We start from the raw sequence: 27350 nt of genomic DNA, 5'->3' as shown, positions 1-27350 counted from the left end.
TTCTCAGACAAAGTTCAGTGTGTCAAATCGGAGGGCCTGTTGTTCAGAATTTTTGGTGGCCTTCTTGTTCATGGGCCAAAGCCTTTGGAAAATATGTAGAATTGCAGGAAATTAGCTTTGTTTTTTTTATGTAAGGAGCATAATCCATGGAAAACTTAGCTTGCTAGGTATTCTGTAAACTAGCTTGACATGCTAGAAAGTATTTGAAACAAGTTAAGAAAAAAGTAACTTCAAGAAACATGGTTTATTATCTTCTGAAGCAATTGAGTGTCCAGTCTTCATTATAACAGTTATATTTTGCTATCTCAAATGCGATCTCTGTGACTAGACCTTTAGTCAGTGAATTAAGCGGTCTCCATTGTAAATACTATTTTTGTCATACATGCCTTTAAAATACTGTAAACCCCCTTAAGTATTCCCTTACCTAAGGAAATATTTGAGGTGCTCTATGCAAATTATTACCTAAGGTACTGTGTTACGAATCCCTTTTGGCCCGACAGTCTAGGGGGGGGGATGGTAATGAGACCCGTAACAACTCATGCAAATTATAATTGTGACAAAGTAAAAGTGTGAACGAAATAACCAGGACAACTGAAATCTACCGTCAAACTCAAGGTTTATTAATAAACACACGGTAATGGAGGGAGCAGGAAAAGGGGCTGAGCTGGACCCAAGGAAAGAAACAATAAGCATTCAAAAACACCCCTAAGCTAGACTAGCCTATTTCAACAACAGCTAACCAAAAATACAGTGGGTGGTCCGCCCAGGTCTAACTAGTGTATTTAACAAAGTCTACCTACGGGTAGTGTAAGCCCATGGGCGACTTGTCTTGGTTTCCCCTTTTCCCACCAGCAAACACCATACGCAAAAACAATACTCACAGGAGATGAAAGTGATTTGGAGGTGCTCAAACAAAAGAGAGGTTAATACACAAAGAGAGCGTGAACCACAGCGACCTCTACATACATTGGCATTTACAGAGAGATTGAGCTCCAGAGCAAACAACTGATGGGGTTTTTAAACCATGGGGAAGGAACTGTGATAGGGTAGGAAACAGGAGGAGGTGTGTCTTCTGATTGAGGATTGGATTGGTGACTGATTGGGAAGTGATGATTTTCACCTGTGAGGGGAGAAGGAGAGAAAAGAAACACACACAGGATACACACACAGACACAGGATACCTGTATCCGTAACATACTGTAACCAGGCCCTGGAACTCCCTCTGACTCTGTCCATCACTATCCTTGTGGGGAATAAACAATTGATTCCTTAACCTTTAACCTAACCTTAACCCCAAACCCTTAACCCTGAACCTAACCCTAAATCCTAAACCTAACCCCTAACCTTAAATCTATCCCTAATTGTAACCCTAAACCTAACCCCTAAGTCTAAAATAGCCTTTTAATGTGGAGACAGGTGAAATGTTCCCACTTGTCCGAATTTTCCTGGTTTTACTATCCTTGTGAGGACTTCTGGTCCCCACAAGGACAGTAAAACCAAGAACACCCCCACACACACAACACCTGCTTGTTCACTCATAGACTGACACATCACACTCTTACCCTTCCTTGAGCTCTACCCCCCTTCTCTTTGTTTCACATGATTTTTCTCCCTGCTTTTTAGTCTGCCATTGTTTTCTTTGGATATCTGTTTTTTTTTTTTTTTGTTTCTACAATTGTAAAGTGACTTTGGGTCCTTGATAAGCACTTTATAAGTCCCATGTATTCTTCCTCTTCTTCTTCTCATCAGATTCCAGGCCCCTTATTCACCATGAAACTCAAAGGTTTACCACCATGTCTGTTTACCACCACTACAGCCGCTGGAGTCCAATAGTACTATTTCCTAGTAATCTACACAGATTTGCAAAGATTAGATTGCGCTCATCCCATGCCACACTGCATCATCAATCATCCATCCTTGCGCACAGTCAGTCATTATTACAGCCAGGATGTTCTGAGATCACCAGAGGCAGAGGACGGAGCTCAGGGATGGAGCACTGCTGAGGGGGAGCACTGCTGAGTCCTACACACATTGACATTCCACTTTTCCACATGGTTTGGTCCATTAGCTCATTGAGGTAGGACAGGCCCTGTGGACTCATCCCCCATCCTCCCTCCCTCCCTCCCCTCGCCACACCACCCCACCCCAGCCCTCCCAGCTGCAGTGACTCCCTCTGTGAGCCTCACCACCATAGCTCACAAGTAACAACTCTTCCCAACCTCATGCACCAATAAAAAAGGAGTTTGGTTGGATGATTCAGTGGGTTTTACCACACTGTTGTATTGTATGAAATACAGGGGTGTAGTTTGTGGTGTTCCTTCATGACAGCAGGACAGTTTGTTTAGATGAGCATTTCCAATTTATTTTATACTTGTTGAGGGAGTATGGTCGTTAACTCTGGTTACCCTATTATAAGATTCTGACAAACTTAGGGTTGCCCAGGGATGGTATATTACTGGAAACTTTACAAGTTTACCAGAAGTTTGGTAACTTTCAAGTTTTTATTTCATTTTATCAGATTACATCTAGGGGCCTTTTTAGATATTCCAGATAATCACAGGTGTCTGTAATTATTTCTGGTCCTCTGTATGGCCTTATCACATGTAAAATATATAATATAGGCCAAATAAAATAAAATGACAAAGCTGTAAAACATTATCCTAAATATAAACCATCAACTTAGTGAATACCGTTGGTGTTTGTGAGGTTTTCATCATTAAATATCATATATATTTTTTGACATACTTTTATTTATTTTACTATCTCAATATGTCTTTGTTTTAAATGTTTTGGCGTCAAACTGGTGGCAGTTGTGAAAAAAGTCAATAGTTGGAAGAGTTGCTTGGTTCATTGAAAATAATGCCATTGATGACTAGATGCTTTTTTTTCATTAATTAGGCTATTTTCACTTGAACTATATGGTCTATCCACTAGAAACTCAAGGTCAATATGGACACATACAAAAAATGACTACTATAAATGAATACATTTTTATAAATTACCAAAGTTACCATAGATTACCTGTTAATTACCAAAATTACTTACGATTCCAGATCTATGATAAATTACCGTTAGCCTTGCAACTCTAGGCCAACTTGTCATCACCCATGTTATATGTCTGTTTTGTTTGGATTTTTACCAGGAGTGGAACATGACGTATTACGATTCCAAGGCAGAGCTAGACTATGTGAGTAGATAGTGAAAAGCTCATTTCTACACATCCTCTCTCATTTGTTGATAAAGCTTTTGAAATCTGTTGAAGAATGAAGTGGTAGTAATATTGTGTGTGTTTGTGTGTCTGTGTGTGTATGTGTGTGTGCGTGTGTGTGTATGTATCTACGTGTGTACGTGTGTTAGCAGTACTCCCTGCAAGATGGTGATGGGGAAACAGTGAGCCCTCCACTACAGGTGGAGTTTGTGTATGACCCTAACTTCAAAAATAAGGTCAACTACTCCTTCACAGCCGTTCAGATCCCCACAGACATCTACAAAGGAGGTGAGTTTCACATTAGTGCAATGGACAGTGAATGTCTTGTTATTATGTTATTTAGCAGTCATTTGCTGCTCAGTTGAGACTATGGCCCTGTACACACTTGGGTAGTACAACTGATGTACAACACATTTGACACAATGGTTGTGAAACAACTAATATTTTGGCATAGTTTGTCTCCTCAATTATGCTTGTGATAATGTTTTTGTTGCAGAGAAACTCCATACCAAATGCTTTGTGTGTGTAAAGGGCTAGAGTGTTTTTCGATCTTAATTTAGACAGGTGGAAAGTATAATGTTTTCAAGTTAGAAGAGGGGAGAATAGCAGTGCTTGACTTGGACTCAATAGGTACCGGAACTCAATTTTGGGTGCCAGTACTGTTTATATTTAGGTGCAGGAGCTCCACAATACTTTTGAGCTAATATTCAATAAGAGGAACAAGAGCTCAAGTAGCACAAAATTTGAGGTGCTTGTACTCCTCTCTGGGGAGCTCCTGCCCATGTCAAGCACTGGAGAACAGAAATGTTGTGGCGGTAGAGGTGGGATTATGCACTTAGGAGACCGCAACACTACCACCACACCATGCTCCTTCACATAAAGCCTATAAAATGTCTTCACCCCCTTGAACTTTTTTCACATTTTCTTGCTTTAAAAAGTGCGAATGAATTATATTTAGTTCTATTTTTTCATCATTGATCTTCACAAAATACTCCATATTGTCAAAGTAAAAAAATATTCTACTCATTTTTACAAATTAATACAAATTAAATAACAAAAATATAGTCATTACATAAGTATTCACCCCGTTTGTTTAGGCAAGTCTAAATTAGTTCAGAACTAAAACTTTTCAATCACAGATTTAACTACAAAGACCAGGGAGCTTTTCGAAAGCCTCATAAAGAAAAGGGCAGTGATTGGTAGATGGGTACCAATAATAAATCAGACATTGAATATATCTTTAAGCATGGTCAAGTTAATAATTATGCTGTGGATGATGTATTAGACCACCCACACACATCAAGCATGGTGTAGTTGCATCATGGTATAGGTATGCTTGACATCGGCAAAGACTGAGGGCTTTTTCAGAATGAAAAGAAAAGGGATGGAGCTAAGCACAAGCAAAATCCTAGGAAAACCTGCTTCAGTCCACTTTACACCAGACACTAAAAGAGGAATTCACCTTTCAGGAGGACAATAACCTACAATATATATACAAAGTACATGGACACCCCTGGACACCCCCTGGACACCCCACCCCAAATGAGTATTTCAGCCACACCCATTGCTGACAGGCATATTAAATCGAGCATACAGCCATGCAATCTCCATAGACAAACATTGGCAGTAGAATGGCCTTACTGAAGATCTCAGTGACTTTGAACGTGGCACCAACAAGTCAGTTTGTCAAATGCATGTGCTGGTATAGCTACCCCGGTCAACTGTAACTGCTGTTATTGTGAAGTGGATGCGAAGTGGTAGGCCAGACAAGCTCACAGAATGGGACCACCGAGTCCTGAAGCGCGTAGCACATAAAAAAACATCTGTCCTCGGTTGCAACACTCACTACGTCACCACAATAACTGTTTGTCGGTGAGCTTCATGAAATGGGTTTCCATGGCCGAGCAGCCACACACAAGCCTAAGATCACCATGTGCAATGCCAAGCGTTGGTTGGAGTGGTGTAAAGCTCGCTGCCATTGGACTCCGGAGCAGTGGAAACGCGTTCTCTGGAGTGATGGATCACGCTTCACCATGTGGCAGTCCGACGGACAAATCTGAGTTTGGCGGATACCAGGAGAACACTACCTGCCCCAATGCATAGTGCCAACTGTAAAGTTTGGTAGAGGAGGAATCTGGGGCTATTTTTCATGGTTTGGGCTAGGTCCCTTAGTTCCAGCGAAGGAAAATCTTAACGCTACAGCATACAATGACATTCTAGACGATTCTGTCCTTCCAACTTTGTGGCAACAGTTTGGGGGAAGGCCCTTTCCTGTTTCAACATGACAATGCCCCCGTGCACAAACCGAGGCCCATACAGAAATGGTTTGTCGAGATTGGTGTGGAAGAAGTTGGCTGGCCTGCACAGAGCCCTAACCTCAACCCCATCGATGAATTGGAACGCAGACTGCGAGCCAGGCCTAAACGGCCAACATCAGTGCCGGCCTTACTGGTGCTCTTGTGGCTGAATGGAAGCAAGTCCCCGCTGCAATATTCCAACAACATCTAGTGGAAAACCTTCCCAGAAGAGTTGAGGCTGTTATAACAACAAAGGGGGGACCAACTCCATATTAATGCCCATGATTTTGGAATGAGATGTTCGACGAACAGGTGTCCACATACTTTTGGTCATTTAGCGTATCTGGACATTAAAATACTTTCTGGACTTCCCTTTGTTGCTGCAATAACACTCTCCAGCTCCAACATCCTAACCAATAACAAGTTATTACTACTGATAATGGGATTATGAAATCATAAACGGACTCATTATGCAACTAAAACGAGCTCAAGTCAAATAGTCTCAACAGATTAATGGGCAAATATTGCACAATACAGTGGGCAAAGCTCTTTTGAGACTTACCCAAGAAGACTCAGCTGTAATCGCTGCCAAAGGTGTTTCTTGCATGTATTGACTCAGGAGGTGAATACTTATCTAATCAAGGTATATTAGTGTTTTAGTTTTCATTTTCATTTATTTTATTTTGTGTAGATCGTTGACAAAATTTGCAATTAAATCCAGTTTAATCCCACTTTGTAACGCAACAAAATGTGAAAAAGTTCAAGGGGGTGTAAACGTTCTATAGGCACTGTAATTGAGACCAATCCGTCTTCTACCTGGTCTTTCCCTTCAGCCCCAGTGATTCTAAATGAGCTGAACTGGACCCAGGCGCTGGAGAAGGTGTTTATGGAGAACAGTCAAGAGGATCCTTCACTACTCTGGCAGGCGTTTGGTAGCGCCACTGGGGTCACTCGCTACTACCCAGGTACATGTCCTTATTACAAGAATACATGATGCCCTTATTACAAGACATACAGGATGCCCTTATTACAGGATGCCCTTATTACAGGACATACAGGATGCCCTTATTAGAATTATAGGATGTCTTTGGTCCTTTCCTTTGCGACAATGCAATATACTGTAAAGCAATACAAGTTTACTTAAATGTGAATGGTTATATGAATGGTTGGAAATATGCTGGGTTGTGAAACTAAGCTTAATGTCAGCCAGTCTGCACAATTGAAGTGTTCCATAATAACCCCCCTCTGTCTCATATTCTGCATCCCAAATGTCACCCTATTCCCTTTATAGTGCCTTATTTTTTAACTAGGGCACCCTATTCCCTATATTGTGCACAATTCTTTTTTACCAGGGCCCCTACAACTGCACTACAGTATATAGAGAATAGGGTACCATTTGGGATGCACTCGCTGAGTTTCTAGCTATAAACCTGATATATCTATCATTTCTAGGCAACAATGAAGTACCTTACTGTGATTTGTTTCAATTAAAATTGTCAAAAATAAACTAAAATTGATTTTTGGCAAAGAACAATTTCTCAAGCTAGTTTTGCTAGGACTGTCTGGGAGGGGTCTGAGTGGGGAGGTGAAAACTAGCTGTTAATGGTAGAGAGGTAAGGAACTCTGTTGGTCTATTAACTAATTTACTGCAAACAGCTCTTACGCGTTCTCATAATTTTCACAATTTCACAGTGTTATTCCAACCTCATGGTGTGGAAATATATATAAAACACAGGAAAGTCAGGTTTTTGCACTGGTCCTTTAAGCATCTACTTCCTCAAAGAGGGCTTACTTGAAGGTTACAAAAACTCAAAGTAATACCATAAAACCTATGCAATGTAAATACAATATTTCCTCCATTGTCTTATATATATCAAATATTATTTTTGTGGCATACTGGTAGGGGCAAATAAAAACTGCAAGTTACAATTCTGTATGTTTTTATTGCCTTATCTGTAGCCACACCGTGGAGGGCCCCTGATAAGATCGACCTTTATGATGTGAGGAGAAGGCCATGGTATGTGTTACCTATTCTGTTCTCTTTTAATAATTGATTTTGATTATGGCTGAAGAGTTCATTTTGAGAATTCTTCATTCTTTTTCATAAGGTACATCCAAGGGGCTTCATCCCCCAAAGACATGATCATACTCGTTGATGTGTGAGTTTTCTAATTTAAAGTTCCAATAACTTTAGTACCAAAATTACTGGTTACATTATAAGAGAGTGCAGTGTGTGTGCGTGCGTGTGTGTGTCTCATAATACCTGTCCCCCCTCAGGAGTGGCAGTGTGAGCGGCCTCACTTTGAAGCTGATCAAGTCATCAGTGATGGAGATGCTGGACACTCTGTCTGATGACGACTATGTCAACGTGGCCAGGGTGAGTGTGTCTGTGATAGTGTGGTAGTTACTGTAGTTACACCTGGGATTGACATTTCATTGGTTATACATTTGTTTTTTTGGAGAATTCTATTTCATACTATTTTTATAGATATCAGCACAAAACATGTTGCACAACCTTAAACAACACAGCAATCACTCATATGAACGGTTATTCATTTGTTCTTAACCAATTTCCTCCTTCACTAACAGTCTTTATCTCTTGCTGTCTATCTCGCCTGCTCTCTCACTGTCTTTATCTCTTGCTCTCTATCTAGCCTGCTCTCTCATTGTTGTTCCTCAATCCCACTTCTGCTCTGTCTTTCTCTCTCCTTTCTTGTTTCAGTTTAATGAAAAGGCCGAGGCAGTGGTCCCTTGCTTCAAACACCTGGTCCAGGCCAACGTTCGCAACAAGAAGATCTTCAAAGAGGCTGTAAAGCTCATGCAAGCTAAAGGCACCACAGACTACAAGTCTGGTTTCCACTTTGCCTTCAATCAGCTACTAAACGTAAATGACTTCAAGCTCAACACTCTGAACGACCGCATTCTGTACAAGTGATTCCCAATTCTTTAGGGCTTCTACTATTAAATAGACAAGGACATTTTCCAAAGAAAATGTGTGTGCTTGCAATGTTGTTCTTTGAGCAAACACATGAAGGACATTTCATTACAGATAACAGGCCAACCAGCAGAACATTTAAGAGCGGCTCTCAATGACTCCGCGATGCATCGTGCCTAAGAACAGCCCTTAGCCGTGGTATATTGGCCATATACCACACCCCCTCTTGCCTTATTGCTTAAATGTACTTTACAGTTACAGTATCAACCTTGCCTTCCTCTAAATCACCCTGTGCGTTAGTTAACGTATGTGCACCTGGGGATAAGAGACGGCTGAGAGTGTAATGTCGTATGATTGAAAACATCAGTAACTACACATTTTCTTACAATTTTGACCGAAATCAGACTTTGTAGTAACGTTTTGTACACTCAGTGTATATGCATATTATATATATACAGTTGAAGTCGGAAGTTTACATACACTTCGGTTGGAGTCATTAAAACTGGTTTTTCAACCACTCCACACATTTCTTGTTAACAAACTATAGTTTTGGCAAGTCGGTTAGGACATCTACTTTGTGCATGACACAAGTAAGTTTTCCAACAATTCTTTACAGACAGATTATTTCACTTATAATTCACTGTATCACAATTCCAGTGGGTCAGAAGTTTACACACTGTAAGTTGACTGTGCCTTTTAACAGCTTGGAAAATTCCAGAAAATGATGTCATGGCTTTAGAAGCTTCTGATAGGCTCATGGACATCATTTGAGTCAATTGGAGGTGTACTTGTGGATGTATTTAAAGGTCTACCTTCAAACTCAGTGCCTATTTGCTTGACATCATGGAAAGATGAAAATAAATCAGCTAAGACCCCAGAAAATAAATTGTAGACCTCCACAAGTCTGGTTCCTCCTTGGGAGCAATTTCCAAACACCTGAAGGTACCACGTTCATCTGTACATACAATAGTACGCAAGTAAAAACACCATGGGACCACGCAGCCGTCATACTGCTCTGGAAGGAGACGCGCTCTGTCTCCTAGAGATGAACGTACTTTGGTGCGAAATGTGCAAATCAATCCCAGAACAACATCAAAGGACCTTGTGAAGATGCTGGAGGAAACAGGTACAAAGTATCTATATCCACAGTAAAACGAGTCCTATATCGACATAACCTGAAAGGCCGCTCAGCAAGGAAGAAGCCACTGCTCCAAAATCGCCATAAAAAAGCCAGACTATGGTTTGCAACTGCACATGGGGACAAAGATCTTACTTTTTGGAGAAATGTCCTCTGGTGTGATGAAACAAAAATAGAACTGTTTGGCCATAATGACCATCTTTTTGTTTGGAGGAAAAAGGGGGAGGCTTGCAAGCCGAAGAACACCATCCCAACCATGAAGTACGGGGGTGGCAGCATCATGTTGTGGGGGTACTTTGCTGCAGGAGGGACTGTAGTGAATGTAAACTTCCGACTTCAACTGTACATCACATGCAATTTGTAATAAGACTTTGCAATTAATATGATCAAAGGTTAATAAACTGAATTTTTGAATACGGTTTAACATTATAGTAAAACCATGTGCAATAACTTTGTAAAATGAATGGATTCACATACTTATATTACAAGGCAATTGTAACAACATGTGTGTAGGTGGCAGGGAAGTCAGGCGCAGGAGAATTGAACTTGGTATAAATGGAGTCATTTAATAAACTATAACAAAACTCCAAAACCAAAATACAAAATAAATAAAAGTGGGTACAAGAACCCGTCGCGCACCAATACATAATACACAAACATACAAACAAACAATCCCAGACAAGGACATGAGGGGAAACAGAGGGTTAAATACACATGTAATTGATGGGATTGGAACCAGGTGTGAAGGAATACAAGACAAAACCAATGGAAAATGATAAATATATCAGTGATGGCTAGAAGGTTGACAACGTCGACCACCGAACACCGCCCAAACAAGGAGAGGGACCGACTTCGGCGGAAGTCGTGACAGCAATACTGACATTAACAAAACCTAATTCTAGGCATATAAATCCTAAGGTTAACTTACAAGACAAAGCATGAGCAAAGAGATGCCTACTAGACCAGAGCCCTAGAAGCCTGGGAAATGAGAATTGATCAACTTTCCTCCATAGACTGGAAACAGGATAAGAGAGAGGACAAAGGAATTTAATTCCATCCATAACATCTTCAGGTGAAACTCTTTCAACCCACAACCAACCATCATAGACCAATCAAACGATACCAAGTTTAGCGTGACCTGACCACCAAGCCCAATCTCCACAGGGTGTGACAGCATAGATTCTAAAGGTTTGTGTGGGGGATGAGACCAATTCCAGAGACGACCATAAAACTCTTGCATAGAGTCATTTAGAGTTCACCCTTTACAAGTTACTACAGAGACCATACATCCATATAGATAGCATCAGAGTTATCCTCAGTGAACACATTTCAGATAGATACCAAACATGGATACTATAGTATTATTATATCACACATTCAATAGTCAGTCCTCTGTATACTGTAACAGAGAGTATAACATTTTGGCTCCTCATAAGGGAAATGGCTGTCTAGTCCTTAGGCATTGTCCTTTGTGCCTTCCTTGTGTTCCTGGCCATTTGCCATGCGGACCCAGAAGTGAAGGCATTGTCCTTTGTGCCTTCCTTGTGTTCCTGGCCATTTGCCATGCGGACCCAGAGGTGAAGGCATTCTCCTTTGTGCCTTCCTTGTGTTCCTGGCCATTTGCCATGCGGACCCAGAGGTGAAGGCATTGTCCTCTGTGCTTTCCTTGGGTTCAGGGCCATTTGCCATGCGGACCCAGAGGTGATAGAGAGCACATAAATTAGGGCAGAGCCTACAATGGCAAGAAAGATAGCAAACTAAATATGTAAAAACTAGCTAACAAAGGAAATGACAGTGTAAAAATGATAGTTATACAAAGTCAAACATTTCTTAAAAGTATAAACATTTCTGTGATTAAATAGTTCGTAACTAATGGCGAAAAAAAGCCCTTTTGACTGGAAAAACTCATTTTGATTGGCTGGGCCTGGCTCCCCAGTGGGTGGGCCTATGCCCTCCCAGACCCACCCATGGCTGCGCTCCTGCCCAGTCATGTGAATTCCATAGATTAGGGCCTAATTAATTCATTTAAATGGACTGATTTCCTTATCTGAACTGTAACTCAGTAAAATCGTTGAAATTGTTGCATGTTGCGTTTCTATTTTTGTTCAGTATAGTTGTTTAAGGTCATACAAAGGCAGAGTGCAGTATCTGCATTTTATGGGTCATAGGTCAAATCAGTGGTCATGGTTGATATGCATAACACATTACTTCATAATAAGATAAAACATCAGTGCATTATCACATACTGTATCTACCTACAACATGCTGAATTTGGCTGGACAGCAAATACACTTTAAGACATTTTTCTCAGTTTCACTGTTTGCATAGTTACTGCTCATTGCCTTTGTAGGGCATCATAGTGAAAGCCATATTAGGGGAGCAGCTCATCTTATTCCCTATATAGTGCACTACTTTTTACCAGATCCCTATTTTTAAATAGGGTGCCCTTTGGCCCTCTTGCCTGCTTTATTCATCACATATTTACTTTCTCTGTTAATCATTCACTTGCTGTGTTTTTTATTAATGTTAGCACACACTCTTTCTGTTTCTCTTTCTAGAAGACGAATGTCCCGCGAGCTCACTGCAATAAAATAATCATGCTGTTCACTGATGGAGGAGAGGATCGAGCTCAGGACATCTTTGAGCAGTACAATTGGCCCAACAAAACGGTCTGTTTCTCAGAAACAAAACACACACACAAAACATTTCAATCACTATTTCATTGGTAACTTCATTCTTCCTTATTTATTGATGACTTCATTCTTGGAATCCATAAAGGCATCACCAGGGCTTAAAACATTCCTGCTTATTTCCTCCTGATTACAGGAATCTTCCAAATGGGATTTCTGGTCAAAGGATACCACAATGGACATCACAGTTGGCCGTGTATCTCTGTGTTAATGTCCCAGAATAAAGATGAATGGGTTCTTTGAATTCTCTTTTTCCTAAGGTGCGGGTCTTTACATTCTCTGTGGGGCAGCACAACTATGATGTCACACCCTTGCAATGGATTGCGTGTGCCAATAAAGGTGAGTGGGATCTGTGCAGGGGCTATTTTTCCTAACAGCATCAGTGAAGATCCCTCTTAACTTGTCCAAAAATAGATGCAGTAGGGGATTGTAACAAAATGGCCGTTTTCATTTCCTTGTGCCCTAATAAACATGACACTTGTTTGCTTAAGAGAAGTTACTGTAGCCTTTCAGTTTATAACCCCTAGCCTAGGTTTTAAGCGCCTGATACACAACATCCATCTTCACTCTCCCTCATCTGTGCCATAATTGTGAGCTCTGTTTCTCCTCCTATCTCTCTTTTTATCCCCCTCTCTCTCTCTCTCCTCTCCAACTCTCTCTCTGCTCTCCCTCTAGGTTTCTATTTTGAGATCCGCTCCATCTGTGCCATAAGGATTAACACCCAGGTGGGTTTGTCTAGTGCCTCTTACACAGCTGATCCTGGGTCAGCCAGTTCTCCTCCTGGCACTGCTTCCTGGAATTGTTGTTGTTTGCCGGAGACTGACTCTACTGTAGCGTATATATTATTACCCTGAGGTTATTACTCTGAAGTGTTTTCACTTACAGCTGGATGACAGGCAAAGATATCAAGTTAGACAAACTCCACTGAGCATCTTTCCATCAGCAACAGCACGTAGTCATGTGAAATACTTTTCAGTTTCCTGTGTAACATCAGCATGGAGGCGTCCCAAATGGCACCCTATTTTCTACATAGTGCACTACTTTTAACCAGAGCACTGTGTGCCCTGGTCCAAAGTAGTGCACTATAATGGGAATACAGTGCCATTTGGGACACAAGCTACAGAATGTGTAACATCAGAATTGCTACACAGCTGATGCCTGACTGTTTGCTATTCCTGTGTGTTGTTACCAGGAGTACCTGGATGTGCTGGGCCGCCCCATGGTCCTGGCAGGCAGCCGTGCCAAGCAGGTTCAGTGGACCAATGTCTATCAGGATGCCTTGGTGAGGTCACCTAGCTCTGAACATTCATCTATATCTAATCTATAGCCTGAATGCCAGTCTGTTTGTGCAATCATGCCAACTTCATTGCAGTCAGTCGCTGTTTGGTATGACATTGAGTGACAAAGAGTTGGCATGATAGCACAAACAGACTGGCACTCATGCTAATTCATCTACATTGGGCTTAAAGGGTGACTGCACTTCCTGCTTTGGCCACATTCTTTATCAATGCTTATTAAGAAATGCTAGCGGCCATGACTGAAGGCAAACAAGAGTTGTCTTGGGGGTGTGGTTTGAGGTGGGTCTTGCTTTGGGTTTGTCTTTGCCACTCAATCACAACAAACAAGGAAAGTAGCTCCCCATTTTGAGTTGAAACATTGAAAGCAAGCTGGTACCATGCATCAAACATGTTGTTTGCTTGGGTATGAGCTAGCTAGCTAATGTTAGCTAGCAGGGATAAAACCTTTCTTCAGGTTCAACAATATCTATGCAAATCTTTCTCTGACATTACCAATAAGCGAGAGGCTGTGTATTTAGTTAGTTACATCACTGGATCACAGCCTAGTATCATAGCAGCGTAGCCGATAATGACATGTAGCTGTTTGATGGTTGACAGCCCAAGAAGAAACTAGTCAGATGTAATCCATATCCTGGCCATCTGCCCAAGATTGTTGAACAACTTTCTGGAAGCCCATTTTCTCTAGAAACGTTTTCTCTAGAAAAGCCCATTTTCTCACACGTCTTGTCTGGGGAAGAGGTTCCAGTGGGCGAGTTCCAGTGGTGGAAAAAGTAGACTACCCAATTTTTATACATGAGTAAAAGTAAAGATACCTTGATAGAAAATGACTCAAGTAAAAATGAAAGTCACCCAGCAAAATACTACTTGAGTAAAAGTCTAAAAGTAATTGGTTTTAAATATACTCAAGTATAAAAAGTAAATGTAATTGCTAAAATATAAAATGTATCAAAAGTAAAAGTAAAAGTATAAATAATTTCACATTCTTTATATTAAGTAAACCAGAGACCAAATTTACGGATAGCCAGGCTCACACTCCAACACTCAGACATTATTTACAAATGAAGCATTTTTGTTTAGTGAGACCACCAGATCAGAGGCAGTAAGCATGACCAGGGATGTTCTCTTGATAAGTGCGTGAATTGGACCATTTTCCTGTCCTGATAAGCATTTGAAATGTAATAAGTACTTTTGGGTGTTAGGGAAAATATATGGAGTAAAAAGTACATTCATTTCTTTAGGAATGTAGTGCATTAAAAGTAAAAGTTGTCAAAAATATAAATAGCCAAGTACAAAAAACGACTTAAGTAGTACTTTAAAGTATTTTTACTTAAGTACTTTACACCACTGGTTTTGAGTGCCCCGGGTGGGCGGAGTTTGCTCATTTTCGACCATTCCATTGGTCCTCCTAAGGAGAGTTCTCTGTCCACCCAGGGCACCGGGCCATACAAAGCGAACTCGCCCAGTATTTTCAACAAAATGATGGTGGCACCATGTGTTAAAAGGCAAAAGGGGGCAAAAAATGTTGACAGAATTATAATCCAAACCAAACCCTCAAGTAAGTCATGACGCAGTCACTTACCAAACTCAAATTTGGACGAGACTGACTTCATGACCAAAATTATCCTATTTACACCTTGTAGTCAATTTTTACACTATAATTAATGTTTCTGACTCATATCGATGCCACATAGGCTGTTTTAAAACCAGAGAAGTTGATTCTAAGGGGCAGTTGACCCTGCAGTATATACACATAGTCCACTGACAGAGACATACCATTGAGTGCTCCCACCCTTGCTTCCACTGTTCTCCCCTGGCGCTCGAGGGCGCCAAGCTCCTCAGCATGGCGCACTCCTGCCATCATCATTACACACACCTGCCGTCCCCCCGTCACGCGCATCAGCAATTATTGGACTCACCTGGACACAATCATCTTTGTCATTACGTTCCCTATATCTGTCTGGTTCCCCGCTCTGTTCCCTGCTTCTGCATTGATTGTCATACGTTCTTGTTTACCCGTGTCCTAATGCTGGTCCTGTTTTGTTCTATGTCTATTCCCGATTCAATGTTTGACTCCCCGTACCTGCTTCTCATCTCCGGCATCGACCCTTACAAGTGCTCTGAAGGTGGATGATAATATAACCACATCTGATTTCTAAGCATTACAATCTCCTGTAATCATATAGTCAGTTGCCATTGCTCAATTTAGACACATTGGGGCGGTTTCCTAGACACAGATTAAGCCTAGGCCTGGATTATGATGTTTTATGTTGGTAGTGTGGGGGAGGACTATTAGGGAAAACACTTAAAGTTTTGTTCTTCTGTTTCTCTTGTTTCTATATAGGGTCTGGGACTTGTTTTTACTGGGACCATGCCTGTTTTTAATCTCACCGTGGATGGAAACTCACAGGTGCAGTCATTTAAAACAGTTCACGTTGACCTAATCGACAATCTTTCTTCAATGAATCACAATTTCTTGAGTGTTTTTTTTTACTGGTTGTTTTCTCCACAGAATCAGCTCATATTAGGTGTCATGGGGGTGGACGTGCATCTGGACGAAATCAAAAAGCTGACGCCCCGATACAACGTCAGTATACCGCATCACATCTTACTTCACGCACGCTTGCATGCACACAAGTAATAATTTATTCTCTGCTCCGTACCTTTGCAGCTTGGAGCCAATGGGTACATATACGCCATCGACCCAAATGGATACCTTCTCCTGCATCCAAACCTTCACCCAAAGGTTATGTATACTTTATTCCCCCACTGAAAGATCACTGTTCAGTTTATAGGGAGCATTGTAAATAGATTGTAGATTTCGATTTTATACAAAGTGAATGTGGTTGGATGTAGGTTGGATATAGAACCTAGTGTGTATTGCTTATTGCATGTCATTCCAATTAGCTGAGATAAGATTGCCACTGCATGTATTAAACTGAAAATAGAATGCAACTGAAATGTATTCAACTGAATGTGTTACTGTAAAACATGGGGATGCTGTGATATCCCTAATGTGACTGGTGCTTTTTCGCAACAGCTGCTCGACCTACCAGAGCCTGTAACACTTGACTTCCTGGATGCTGAGGTGGAGGACAGTTCCAAACAGGAAGTGAGTATAATGACATGTACTGTGCCATAAACTATATACACTGAGTATACAAAACATTAAGAACACCTGGGCCCAGATTCACAAAACACTTCTTACACAAGAACTTAAGAAGTTTCTTAAGAAAAAAAATAAGAAGTTCATAAGATAGTTTGTGAAATCAATTCCTCAACAATATTTTAAGATTCAATGATTTTCTTACGAACTTCTCAAATATCTTCTTAAGAATCTTCTTAAGATGTGTGTTGCTAGACAACCAATTTAGCTAGCTATCTAGCTACGAATGGCAATCATGTTAGCATATTTCCTACTGAGAATACTTTTCTAAAACATGTTTTTGGGTTAGACCATAGAGATGCGACAGCGTATTTAAATAAATAATAATAATAATTTCACCTTTATTTAACCAGGTAGGCTAGTTGAGAACAAGTTATCATTTACAACTGCGACCTAGCCAAGATAAAGCAAAGCAGTTCGACACATACAGCAACACAGAGTTACACATGGAATAAACAAACACACAGTCAATAATACAGTAGAAAAAGTCATATACAGTGTGTGCAAATGAGATAGGACAAGGGAGGTAAGGCAATAAATAGGCTATAGTGGCGAAATAATTACAATATAGCAATTAAACACTGAACACTGCGTAGGTAACATACTATCTCTACATTCCAGATCCGCAAACATATGATTGATGGCAGACCGGGTGACATGCAGATTAAGACGCTTGTAAAATCAATTGATGAGGCAAGTGTGTATATTTGTTAATTACTTCACACCTAGGCAATATATCAGGTATACTTCACTTCACACTTAATTCACAGTAATGACTTTGTCAACCCCAGTAACCCAACAGCCATGATCATGTATGGTTGATCAACACACTTACGTGTAAGCGTACACGCAAACCTATTTTAATATGTGGCTTTTCCCACTTCATTGCAGCGATACATAGATGAGGGAGTTCGGAGTTACACCTGGACACCCATCAATGGTACAGACTACAGGTGAGGAGGCAGGAGATGGAGGTGTGGGTTGAAGGGTAGAGGATTAGTAATTGTAACCATAGCAATAGGATATGAACTTCTGAAGATGACAAGTTTGAGAGTGTAGGTGGACGGACTCTATACCTAGCTGCTTAATGGCGGTAGTGTCTTCTATTGAGCCTCAGACTTTGATTACTTTCCTTTGTTTTCTGTTGGGGATGCTGCCCCTTGTAGTCTGGGCCTGGTACTGCCGCCCTACGGTGAATACTACATCCAGGCAGACCTGAGTGATGTGATGCTGCAGCTCCAGTGTGAGTATCACTGCCCACCCAGAAAGCCGCTGTCTCCCTTTAGCTCAGGTCCAGGGCGTTATGTGCGGCTTGATGACACTGATCCTGATGACAGGGGCGGTTGATTACTTTTTCTGTCTGTTGCAGATCTGCAATCTTTGCTGCCCAGCTCCTTTGAATCAGGGGGACACGTGTTCCTGGCTCCCAGGTACAGAGATGTGTGTGTGTGTGTGTGTGTGTGTGTGTGTGTCTGTGTGTGTGTGTGTGTGTGTGTGTGAGAGACAGAGTTTTGTGTGTGTAGTCTCACATCTCTGTCTAACCATTCTTATTTTAGGGAATACTGCAAGCGTCTGCACATCTCTGACAACAACACACAGTTCCTAGAGAACTTCCTATCTCTCATGGTGGAGATCACACCAGAATCTGAAGACTGTGAGTTTCTCTTCTTTATGTCAATGAGTTTGTAGAGTGGTAAGGGCAATGCCATTCACCATACTACACCAGCTTTGAACTGCTGAAGATGACATGGAAGTGTGCAAAAAGCAAATTTTTTTCACCTATGATATTTTATAAATCCTGACAGGTTACATTAACTGTGTGTTCACAGGTGATCAAGGCCTCATTCACAATCTGATCTTGGATTCTGGAATCATCTGGCAGCTAGCATCTAGAGTGTGGAAGAACAAGGATATCCAAACGTGAGTGAATTCAACAAATAATTGCCCTATTTCATTGATATTAAAACCAATTAATTTGAATAATAACAATATGTGAAACGTCTGAGTGAATTAAATTACTTTTTGCTTCAGGTATGGTTTCCTGGCATTATTTGCAGCCACAGATGGAGGTGTAACCCGGGTCTTCCCCAACTCGTGAGTGTGTCTTTGAGTAGTTACAGATATCACTCTGGCTAATAAAATATACTGTGTTTGTTTGTTTGTTAATAATTGCATGCCTTTCCTGTCTGTGAGCATTATGGTAGTTGAATGTGAGTATGCTTGAATACTTACGCATTACTCAAGCAATACTGTTGAATACTCAAGCAATACTGCTTGAATGTGAGTTGTCCTGTGCTTCCCAGGGCTGCTGAGTCGTGGGATGAGGACCCTGAGCCCTTCAACTCTAACTACTACCGCCGCAGCCTTGACAACAAGGGCTATATGTTCAGAGCTCCACCCAGAGCCTGTGAGTAACACTCACTGATATACGCTACACTGATATACGCTACAAACAATGGCAGTAGAATGGCCCGTACTGAAGAGCTCAGTGACTTTCAACGTGGCACCGTCATAGGATGCCACATTTCCAACAAGTCAGTTCATAAAATGTCTGCCCTACTAGAGCTGCCTTGGTAAACTGTAAATGCTGTTATTGTGAAGATGAAATGTCTAGGAGCAACAACGGCTCAGTCGTGAGGTGGTAGGCCACACAAACTCACAGAACGGGACCACCGAGTGCTGAAGCGAGTAGCGTGTAAAAATCGTCTGTCCCCGGTTGCAACACTCATTACCGTGTTCCAAACTGCCTCTGGAAGCAACGTCAGCACAATAACTGTTCGTTGGGAGCTTCATGAAATTGGTTTTCATGGCTGAGCAGCTGCACACAAGCCTAAGATCACCAAGCGCAATGCAATGCATTGGCTGGAATGGTGTAAAGCTCGCCGCCATTGGACTCTGGAGCAGTAGGAACGCGTTCTCTGGAGTGATGAATCACGCTTCATCTGGCAGTCCGACGGATGAATCTGGGTTTGGCAGATGCCAGGAGAATGCTACCTGCCCGAATGCATAGTGCCAACTGTAAAGTTTGGTGGAGGAGGATTGATGTCTGGGGCTGCTTTCATGGTTCGGGCTAGGCCCCTTAGTTCCATTGAAGGGAAATATTAACGCTACAGCATACAATGACATTCTAGACGATTCTTGCTTCCAACTTTGTGGCAACAGTTTGGGAGCAGGCTCTTTCATTTTTCAGCTTGACAATGCCCCTGTGCACAAACCGAGGTCCATACTGAAATGGTTTGTCGACGTCGGTATAGAAGAACATAACTGGTCTGCACAGAGCCCTGACCTCAACCCCATCTAATACCTTTGGGAGGAATTGGAAAGCCGACTGTGAGCCAGGGTAAATCGCCCAACATCAGTGCCCGACCTCACTAATGCTCCTGTGGCTGAATGGATGCAAATCCCTGCAGCAATGTTCCAACATCTAGTGGAAAGCCTTTCCAGGAAGGTGGAAGCTGTTATAGCAGCAAAGGAGGGACCAACTCCATATTAATGCCCATGATTTTGTAATGAGATGTTCGACGAGCAGGTGTCCACATACCTTTGACCATGTAGTATATATGACCTTGGAGATAAAAGTCAGGTTTTTAGATAGCAAGCATGTTGTAGGCATTTAAAGACATTTCACTCATATAACATGAAAACATTGTTTTACCTGTCAGGATATCACAGATCAAATCACTGCATTCTGTTTGCATGAACTTTGACCCTGTTAACCTTTGTCATAGCCATGGATGATCCGGTGACCTCTGAGAACGGCACCATCGGAATCCTGGTCAGCACTGCCGTGGAAGTCAACCTGGGAGGCAAGAACCTGAAACCGGCAGGTAAAGCTGTTTTGGTTATGAATAAAGTAATTGGAGGAGGTGTTATCTGTTAATGCCAATGTTCCCTAGCGTGGCAAAATTCCAGGAACTTTCCCCAAATTCCCAGGAAATCTGGAATCCTCCAAACAGGATTTCTGGAAAACCTGGGAATTTAGGGGGAAGTAACTGGAATTTTGCAACTCTAATGGCCTCAAATCCTGGTTGCTTTGTCCTGCTCCATCTTCTTAAAGTAGAAGTTCACCCAAAATCCCACAGCACCCAAGTGATTCCATAAATGTAAACTAGTTCAGTGGATGTTGCCCTCTCCCTCCCCTGTAGTGCTGTACTGCTGTACTGAAACAGCTGAAAAAATGGGTCATGTTACTCATGAAGTTGCTGGATGCAGGCCTCGCTCTGATCCGTTGCCAGTATGGGCGAATGTTTTGTTTTGTTGAAAGCGTATGGCCGAATTAGCTATTTTTGTCAAAAGTACTATCGGTTTTGAGTCAGGGAATGTGTACCTTTCCATCTAAAACATTTGCTATTATTTTATGTAATTATTTTATGAAGGCGACTGCCTCAGCAGCGGAGATGAGTAACAACTGCGCATGTGCGCCCTCGTGGGGAAGGACCCTGCTACAAAAGAACGTCACGAAATGCCTTTATATGGAGCTTGATGTCACAGATTCATTTTTGGGGGGCAGGAGAAGGCGGTAGTGCGAAAGTTGATAGAGCATATCGCAGGTAAAATTAGTTACGCAAAATGGAAAAGAGATGGCAGCTAGAGCAAGCTGCTGTTCGGTCCAGCGTTGCCAACTTAGCGACTTTGTCGCTATATTTAGCGAGTATTCAGACCCATCTAGCAACACAAAAAAAGCAACTAGAGACAAATCTAGCGACTTTTTCTGGTGTTATTGGAGACTAAGACTCAGACGTGAAAGCACGTATCGATCGTTCTTACTCTTCTCAACAAGCAGTGGGTTCTGCCGTGAGCCCCACCCCATCCCAAAGCACTCACAGGCGGCCCATTCCTCATGCGGGAGGCCGCCGCTGGCTGTTCCCGCCCTGGCTTACATTCAGGATGGGATGTAAATGTAAAATGTTCTTTGTCTAAAATAAATCACTGCATTTGACTCACACAGCCTCAGTCACTTACTCACCTTGTCCACTGTGTGTGTGCCTCTCTGTGACATAAGCTAAACATTTTGCTGGCTAGCTCATCATGTCTCAGTCTAAACTGTACACTCAAAAATACAGAGAGGAGTGGGAATTAAACCCTGAATTCAAAGGCTGGTTGAAGCCGTTTATTGAAGTTGATACACGGGCATACGGCCTCTATTGTAAGGCTGATTTCTACGCCAAACATAGTGCTGTAAAAACACATGACAACTCAAAAACATACTCAAAAGGCAAAGCCTTATAACAGTTCCACCAAAACAAGCTGCCAGTTATGGTTAAAATATTTACTCTGCAAAAAAGGCTTGAGACCACCATGGCATTAGCTATCGCTGAACACTGTTCCATGCTGGCATGTGATCACATTGGAGAAGCATGTAGAGCTGCATTCTCAAACTCCACTGCTGCTACCCACTTCAAAATGCAGGACAAAGTGCACAGAAATGATTAATGGTGTTCTAGCACCATACTCTCTGAAAAAGTTGGTCGTAGATGTGGTTGACCAGCGTTTCAGCCTCCTCAATGAGTCCACGGATGTAAGTGTTTCTAAGTACCTGGGGGTTGTGATAAGGTACTTTAGTGACACCAAGCAGACAATTGTATCAACATTTCTGGGGCTTGTTGGAGGGAGGAGATGCCAAATCTATAGCCCGTGCTGTTGTGGCTTTCCTTGAGAAGTGTTGTCTTAAAAAAGAGAAACTCCTGGGGATAGGTAGGGACTGACAATGCCTCTGTTATGACGGGGATTAACAATGGGGTCCATAAAGTGCTGAAGGAGGCATATGGCCTCAAATATCTGGTTCTTATTCGCTGTGTGTGCAACTCTCTGCAGCTTGTTCATTTGTAGTTCTCAACATATTTAGGGTGTTTTTTACTCACTTTTTTGTCTCTCCCACGACGTTATTTCTCTCTCCTACAGCGTCCATCACAATTACATGCACATGGCCAATTATGCAAATTAAGCGATGGCGTCATTTAGCGACTTTTAGGACAGCCCATAGCTACTTTCCTTACTGAGGAGTTGGCAACACTGGTTCGGTCCCTGGTGGCACTTTATATACAGTGCCTTGCGAAAGTATTCGGCCCCCTTGAACTTTGCGACCTTTTGCCACATTTCAGGCTTCAAACATAAAGATATAAAACTGTAATTTTTTGTGAAGAATCAACAACAAGTGGGACACAATCATGAAGTGGAACGACAAAACTGAAAAATTGGGCGTGCAAAATTATTCAGCCCCTTTACTTTCAGTGCAGCAAACTCTCTCCAGAAGTTCAGTGAGGATCTCTGAATGATCCAATGTTGACCTAAATGACTAATGATGATAAATACAATCCACCTGTGTGTAATCAAGTCTCCGTATAAATGCACCTGCACTGTGATAGTCTCAGAGGTCCGTTAAAAGCACAGAGAGCATCATGAAGAACAAGGAACACACCAGGCAGGTCCGAGATACTGTTGTGAAGAAGTTTAAAGCCGGATTTGGATACAAAAAGATTTCCCAAGCTTTAAACATCCCAAGGAGCATCAGACCACTGCAAATCTACCAAGACCTGGCCGTCCCTCTAAACTTTCAGCTCATACAAGGAGAAGACTGATGGGAGATGCAGCCAAGAGGCCCATGATCACTCTGGATGAACTGCAGAGATCTACAGCTGAGGTGGGAGACTCTGTCCATAGGACAACAATCAGTCGTATATTGCACAAATCTGGCCTTTATGGAAGAGTGGCAAGAAGAAAGACATTTCTTAAAGATATCCATAAAAAGTGTTGTTTAAAGTTTGCCACAAGCCACCTGGGAGACACACCAAACATGTGGAAGAAGGTGCTCTGGTCAGATGAAACCAAAATTGAACTTTTTGGCAACAATGCAAAACGTTATGTTTGGCGTAAAAGCAACACAGCTGAACACACCATCCCCACTGTCAAACATGGTGGTGGCAGCATCATGGTTTGGGCCTGCTTTTCTTCAGCAGGGACAGGGAAGATGGTTAAAATTGATGGGAAGATGGATGGAGCCAAATACAGGACCATTCTGGAAGAAAACCTGATGGAGTCTGCAAAAGACCTGAGACTGGGACGGAGATTTGTCTTCCAACAAGACAATGATCCAAAACATAAAGCAAAATATACAATGGAATGGTTCAAAAATAAACATATCCAGGTGTTAGAATGGCCAAGTCAAAGTCCAGACCTGAATCCAATCGAGAATCTGTGGAAAGAACTGAAAACTGCTGTTCACAAATGCTCTCCATCCAACCTCACTGAGCTCGAGCTGTTTTGCAAGGAGGAATGGGAAAACATTTCAGTCTCTCGATGTGCAAAACTGATAGAGACATACCCCAAGCGACTTACAGCTGTAATCGCAGCAAAAGGTGGCGCTTCAAAGTATTAACTTAAGGGGGCTGAATCATTTTGCACGCCCAATTTTTCAGTTTTTGATTAGTTAAAAAAGTTTGAAATATCCAATAAATGTCGTTCCACTTCATGATTGTGTCCGACTTGTTGTTGATTCTTCACAAAAAAATACAGTTTTATATCTTTATGTTTGAAGCCTGAAATGTGGCAAAAGGTCGCAAAGTTCAAGGGGGCCGAATACTTTCGCAAGGCACTGTAGGAAATTGGGTGAAGACGGCACAAAATGTCACTGTTTTCCATTAGAAGATACGGAGAGATGCTGAAGATGGTTAGTAGCAATTCAAATAGTAAATGTGTTAGGGTTGCGTAAATTCGAATCTGGTATCAGGATAAATATAACAATGAGTCACCGATTTTATACTATATTTTTTATTTGCTAAGTAATAAATGGCAAATGCAACTTTCGTATATACGGGCTCACTGTAATACCACGCAGGGCAGTACAGAGAACTGACAAGATGTATGTAAACAGTTGTTCTTATACTGTGATAGACATAGTTCCAACCCGTCTGTTGGCCTATCACAGTAGAGGCTGGGCGTGGTTTAAACTTGCCCAGCCTATCGCAGGCGCTCAGGCGGGTCCCCGCCTCTTGGCGCTTCTTGGAGTCCTCCCTCCGTCGATGTCTAGGTTCCTACTGTTCTGGTATCACCCCCTAATTATAACAGTTGCTCAGTTCTTGCTATTGTGTTGTTCAGTATTTTTCCATTTCAGTTAAACCTCTTGATGACCACCCCTCCCTATCACAACTTTGTAAGATACAGCAAGTCACACTCAATATTGTTACATACAAACACAAGGACAAAGCATCTGCTGGGCTGTTAACTACAGTTTTGCAACATGCAGGTCACACCATGTTACTCAGTTCTTGTCACACACAAACAGGCAAGTAGCAAGCAGTTGTTTAATCTCATAATGATGCTCCAGTGCACAAATGCAGACACCTCACACAACCAACATCAGATAATATTTAATCATATATATGCTAATGGCTATAATGTAAAATACAGAATCCAACAATCCCCCTTTTTCACACCCCCAAGGGTGTGAACAAAAATTCAGCAATGAATCATATAACAGTTACAAAGTTTAAAATACCTTCATGTCCTCCATTCGATCCCACTATGTACTAGATTGGCTACCAGCCACCTAGGAACTTAAAACCCTCATGTCAAAAGAGAACAACAGCTCATTTAAAAACAGAATAAAATAAAATAGTGTTAAATTTAAGTCCCCCTTTTGACACCTGCTAGGGTGTCACTCATTATCCTATATTTCAGCGTTCCCAACATAGCAATATGTTAATAGCATTTCATGAAAATAATAAAACATTATTATTATCATTATTATTATATATATATATATATATATATATATTTTTTTTTTACAGAAAAACAGAAAAGAAAATCAACCAAGAAAAAAGAAAAATCAACAAGTGATATATGCTTTTGTCTCCCCCTTTTGACAAAAACAGGATAAGACTTTACTGTTTTATTGACATGTATGATGTAGGATAAAACTTTGGTCATGGAAAACAGAGTAAAGCAGAGCAAAGCATTATTATAAACCATCTGATCCTCTCAGCTACTCTTATCCTGCACCAGGTGGGCACCATGCCACCCAGGGACTCCAAACCTTCACAACAGGGAGAACAAACATACTGGAAAGAACTTATCATAAAATAAAAATGTAAAACAAGGAACTGTGGTGGTGTAATATTTATTCTACTACCTCACCCACAGCATACCATGGGTCATCCTCAGTCAGTCCCATCCTCCCCTGAAAGCATGATTCAGTATCAGCATCTCCAACTGGAGCATCAAGCAAAGGCATCATGCCTGAAGCCTTCAACACATCTGTAACAGACTTCTTAAAACATGGTATGATGCAAGCAGCACAACACATCAATAACAAAAATACAAGAATTAGGGTCAGAAATCCAGTAACCACCATACCAGTGTACTTACCAAACCAGGTTCCCAACCAAGAGAACCGTCCAGACTCCTCCACCCCTGCCATGGTCCTCATCTGGGGCGGCAGGGTAGCCTAGTGGTTAGAGCGTTGGACTAGTAACCGGAAGGTTGCGAGTTCAAACCCCCGAGCTGACAAGGTACAAATCTGTCGTTCTGCCCCTGAACAGGCAGTTAACCCACTGTTCCCAGGCTGTCATTGAAAATAAGAATTTGTTCTTAACTGACTTGCCTGGTTAAATAAAGGTAAAATAAAAAAATAAAAAAAATAAAATCTCAGCAGATAGTGCATTGTCCTTTTTGGTAATCAGGCCTACTACTGTTGTGTCGTCTGCAAACTTGATGATTTGAATCTGAGGCGTGCGTGGTCACGCAGTCAAGGGTGAACAGGGAGTACAGGAGGGGGCTGAGCATGCACCCTTGTGGGGCCCCTGTGTTGAGGATCAGCGAAGTGGAGGTATTGTTTCTACCTTCACCACCTGGAGGCGGCCTGTCAGGAAGTCCAGGACCCTGCTTAATGATGAGCTTGAAGGCTGCGCTGTAGCCAATGAACAGCATTCTTACGTAGGTGTTCCTCTTATCCAGATGGAATAGGGCAGTGTGCAGTGAGATAGCGATTGCATCGTCTGTGGATCTATTTGGGCAGTAAGCAAATTGAAGTGGGTCTAGAGTGTCAGGTAAGGTAGAGGTGATATGATCTTTAACTAGCCTCTCAAAGCACTTCATGATGACAGAAGTGAGTGCCACGGGGCAATAGCCATTTCGTTCAGTTACCTTTGCCTTCTTTGGTACAGGAACAATGGTGGACATCTTGAAGCAAGTGGGGACAGCGGACTGGGATAGGGAGAGATTGAATATGTCCGTATACACTCCAGCCAGCTGGTCTGTGCATGCTCTGAGGACGTGGCTAGAGATTCCTTCAGGGCCGGCAGCCTTGCGAGGGTTAACACGCTTAAATGTCTTGCTCACATCGGCCACGGAGAACAAGAGCCCACAGTCCTTCAGGAGCGAGCTGCGCTCAAAGCGGGCGAAGTAGAAACTACCTCCAGTAGTTTTCTTCACCACTCGCAAGTATTTTGTTGTCAGACATATTTGTAGGGTGTTGTTTACTCTGTATAACTAATGTGTAACGCTATCTTCACTTCTCAGACATTTATTTAGGGCATATCATAACGTTTCGAAGCAGCAGGGATTCCCTGAGAATGCACATGCGCAGTTGTTACCCATCTCCACTGCTGTGGCAGTTGGCTACATA

At 41.9% G+C, this 27350-nt stretch overlaps 1 protein-coding gene across 2 annotated transcripts in view; it reads left to right on the top strand.

Annotated features, from left to right (window-relative positions):
- Window positions 1–27350, top strand: part of cacna2d2b (calcium channel, voltage-dependent, alpha 2/delta subunit 2b) — a 93546-nt gene that overhangs the window by 57042 nt on the left and 9154 nt on the right. Inside the window, exons 5-28 of one of the 2 annotated variants that reach the window (XM_021568677.2) lie at window positions 3143–3187; window positions 3361–3496; window positions 6339–6470; window positions 7465–7522; window positions 7614–7664; window positions 7783–7882; window positions 8228–8389; window positions 12137–12247; window positions 12529–12607; window positions 12944–12993; window positions 13461–13550; window positions 15908–15973; window positions 16076–16150; window positions 16235–16309; window positions 16604–16675; window positions 17351–17422; window positions 17621–17682; window positions 17896–17972; window positions 18099–18159; window positions 18286–18383; window positions 18559–18649; window positions 18761–18823; window positions 19033–19136; window positions 20458–20556. In XM_021568677.2, the coding sequence (XP_021424352.2) occupies window positions 3143–3187; window positions 3361–3496; window positions 6339–6470; window positions 7465–7522; window positions 7614–7664; window positions 7783–7882; window positions 8228–8389; window positions 12137–12247; window positions 12529–12607; window positions 12944–12993; window positions 13461–13550; window positions 15908–15973; window positions 16076–16150; window positions 16235–16309; window positions 16604–16675; window positions 17351–17422; window positions 17621–17682; window positions 17896–17972; window positions 18099–18159; window positions 18286–18383; window positions 18559–18649; window positions 18761–18823; window positions 19033–19136; window positions 20458–20556 (2029 nt within the window). Of the gene's footprint in view, window positions 1–3142; window positions 3188–3357; window positions 3497–6338; window positions 6471–7464; window positions 7523–7613; window positions 7665–7782; window positions 7883–8227; window positions 8390–12136; window positions 12248–12528; window positions 12608–12943; window positions 12994–13460; window positions 13551–15907; window positions 15974–16075; window positions 16151–16234; window positions 16310–16603; window positions 16676–17350; window positions 17423–17620; window positions 17683–17895; window positions 17973–18098; window positions 18160–18285; window positions 18384–18558; window positions 18650–18760; window positions 18824–19032; window positions 19137–20457; window positions 20557–27350 lie in introns of both variants that reach the window. The other variant, XM_021568676.2, reaches the window with a different exon arrangement.

Source organism: Oncorhynchus mykiss, chromosome 17 (assembly GCF_013265735.2).
Source record: "Oncorhynchus mykiss isolate Arlee chromosome 17, USDA_OmykA_1.1, whole genome shotgun sequence".
NCBI lineage: Eukaryota > Metazoa > Chordata > Actinopteri > Salmoniformes > Salmonidae > Oncorhynchus > Oncorhynchus mykiss.
The sequence above is the reverse complement of the archived record's forward strand: the minus strand, read 5'-3'. Positions and strand labels throughout refer to the sequence as shown.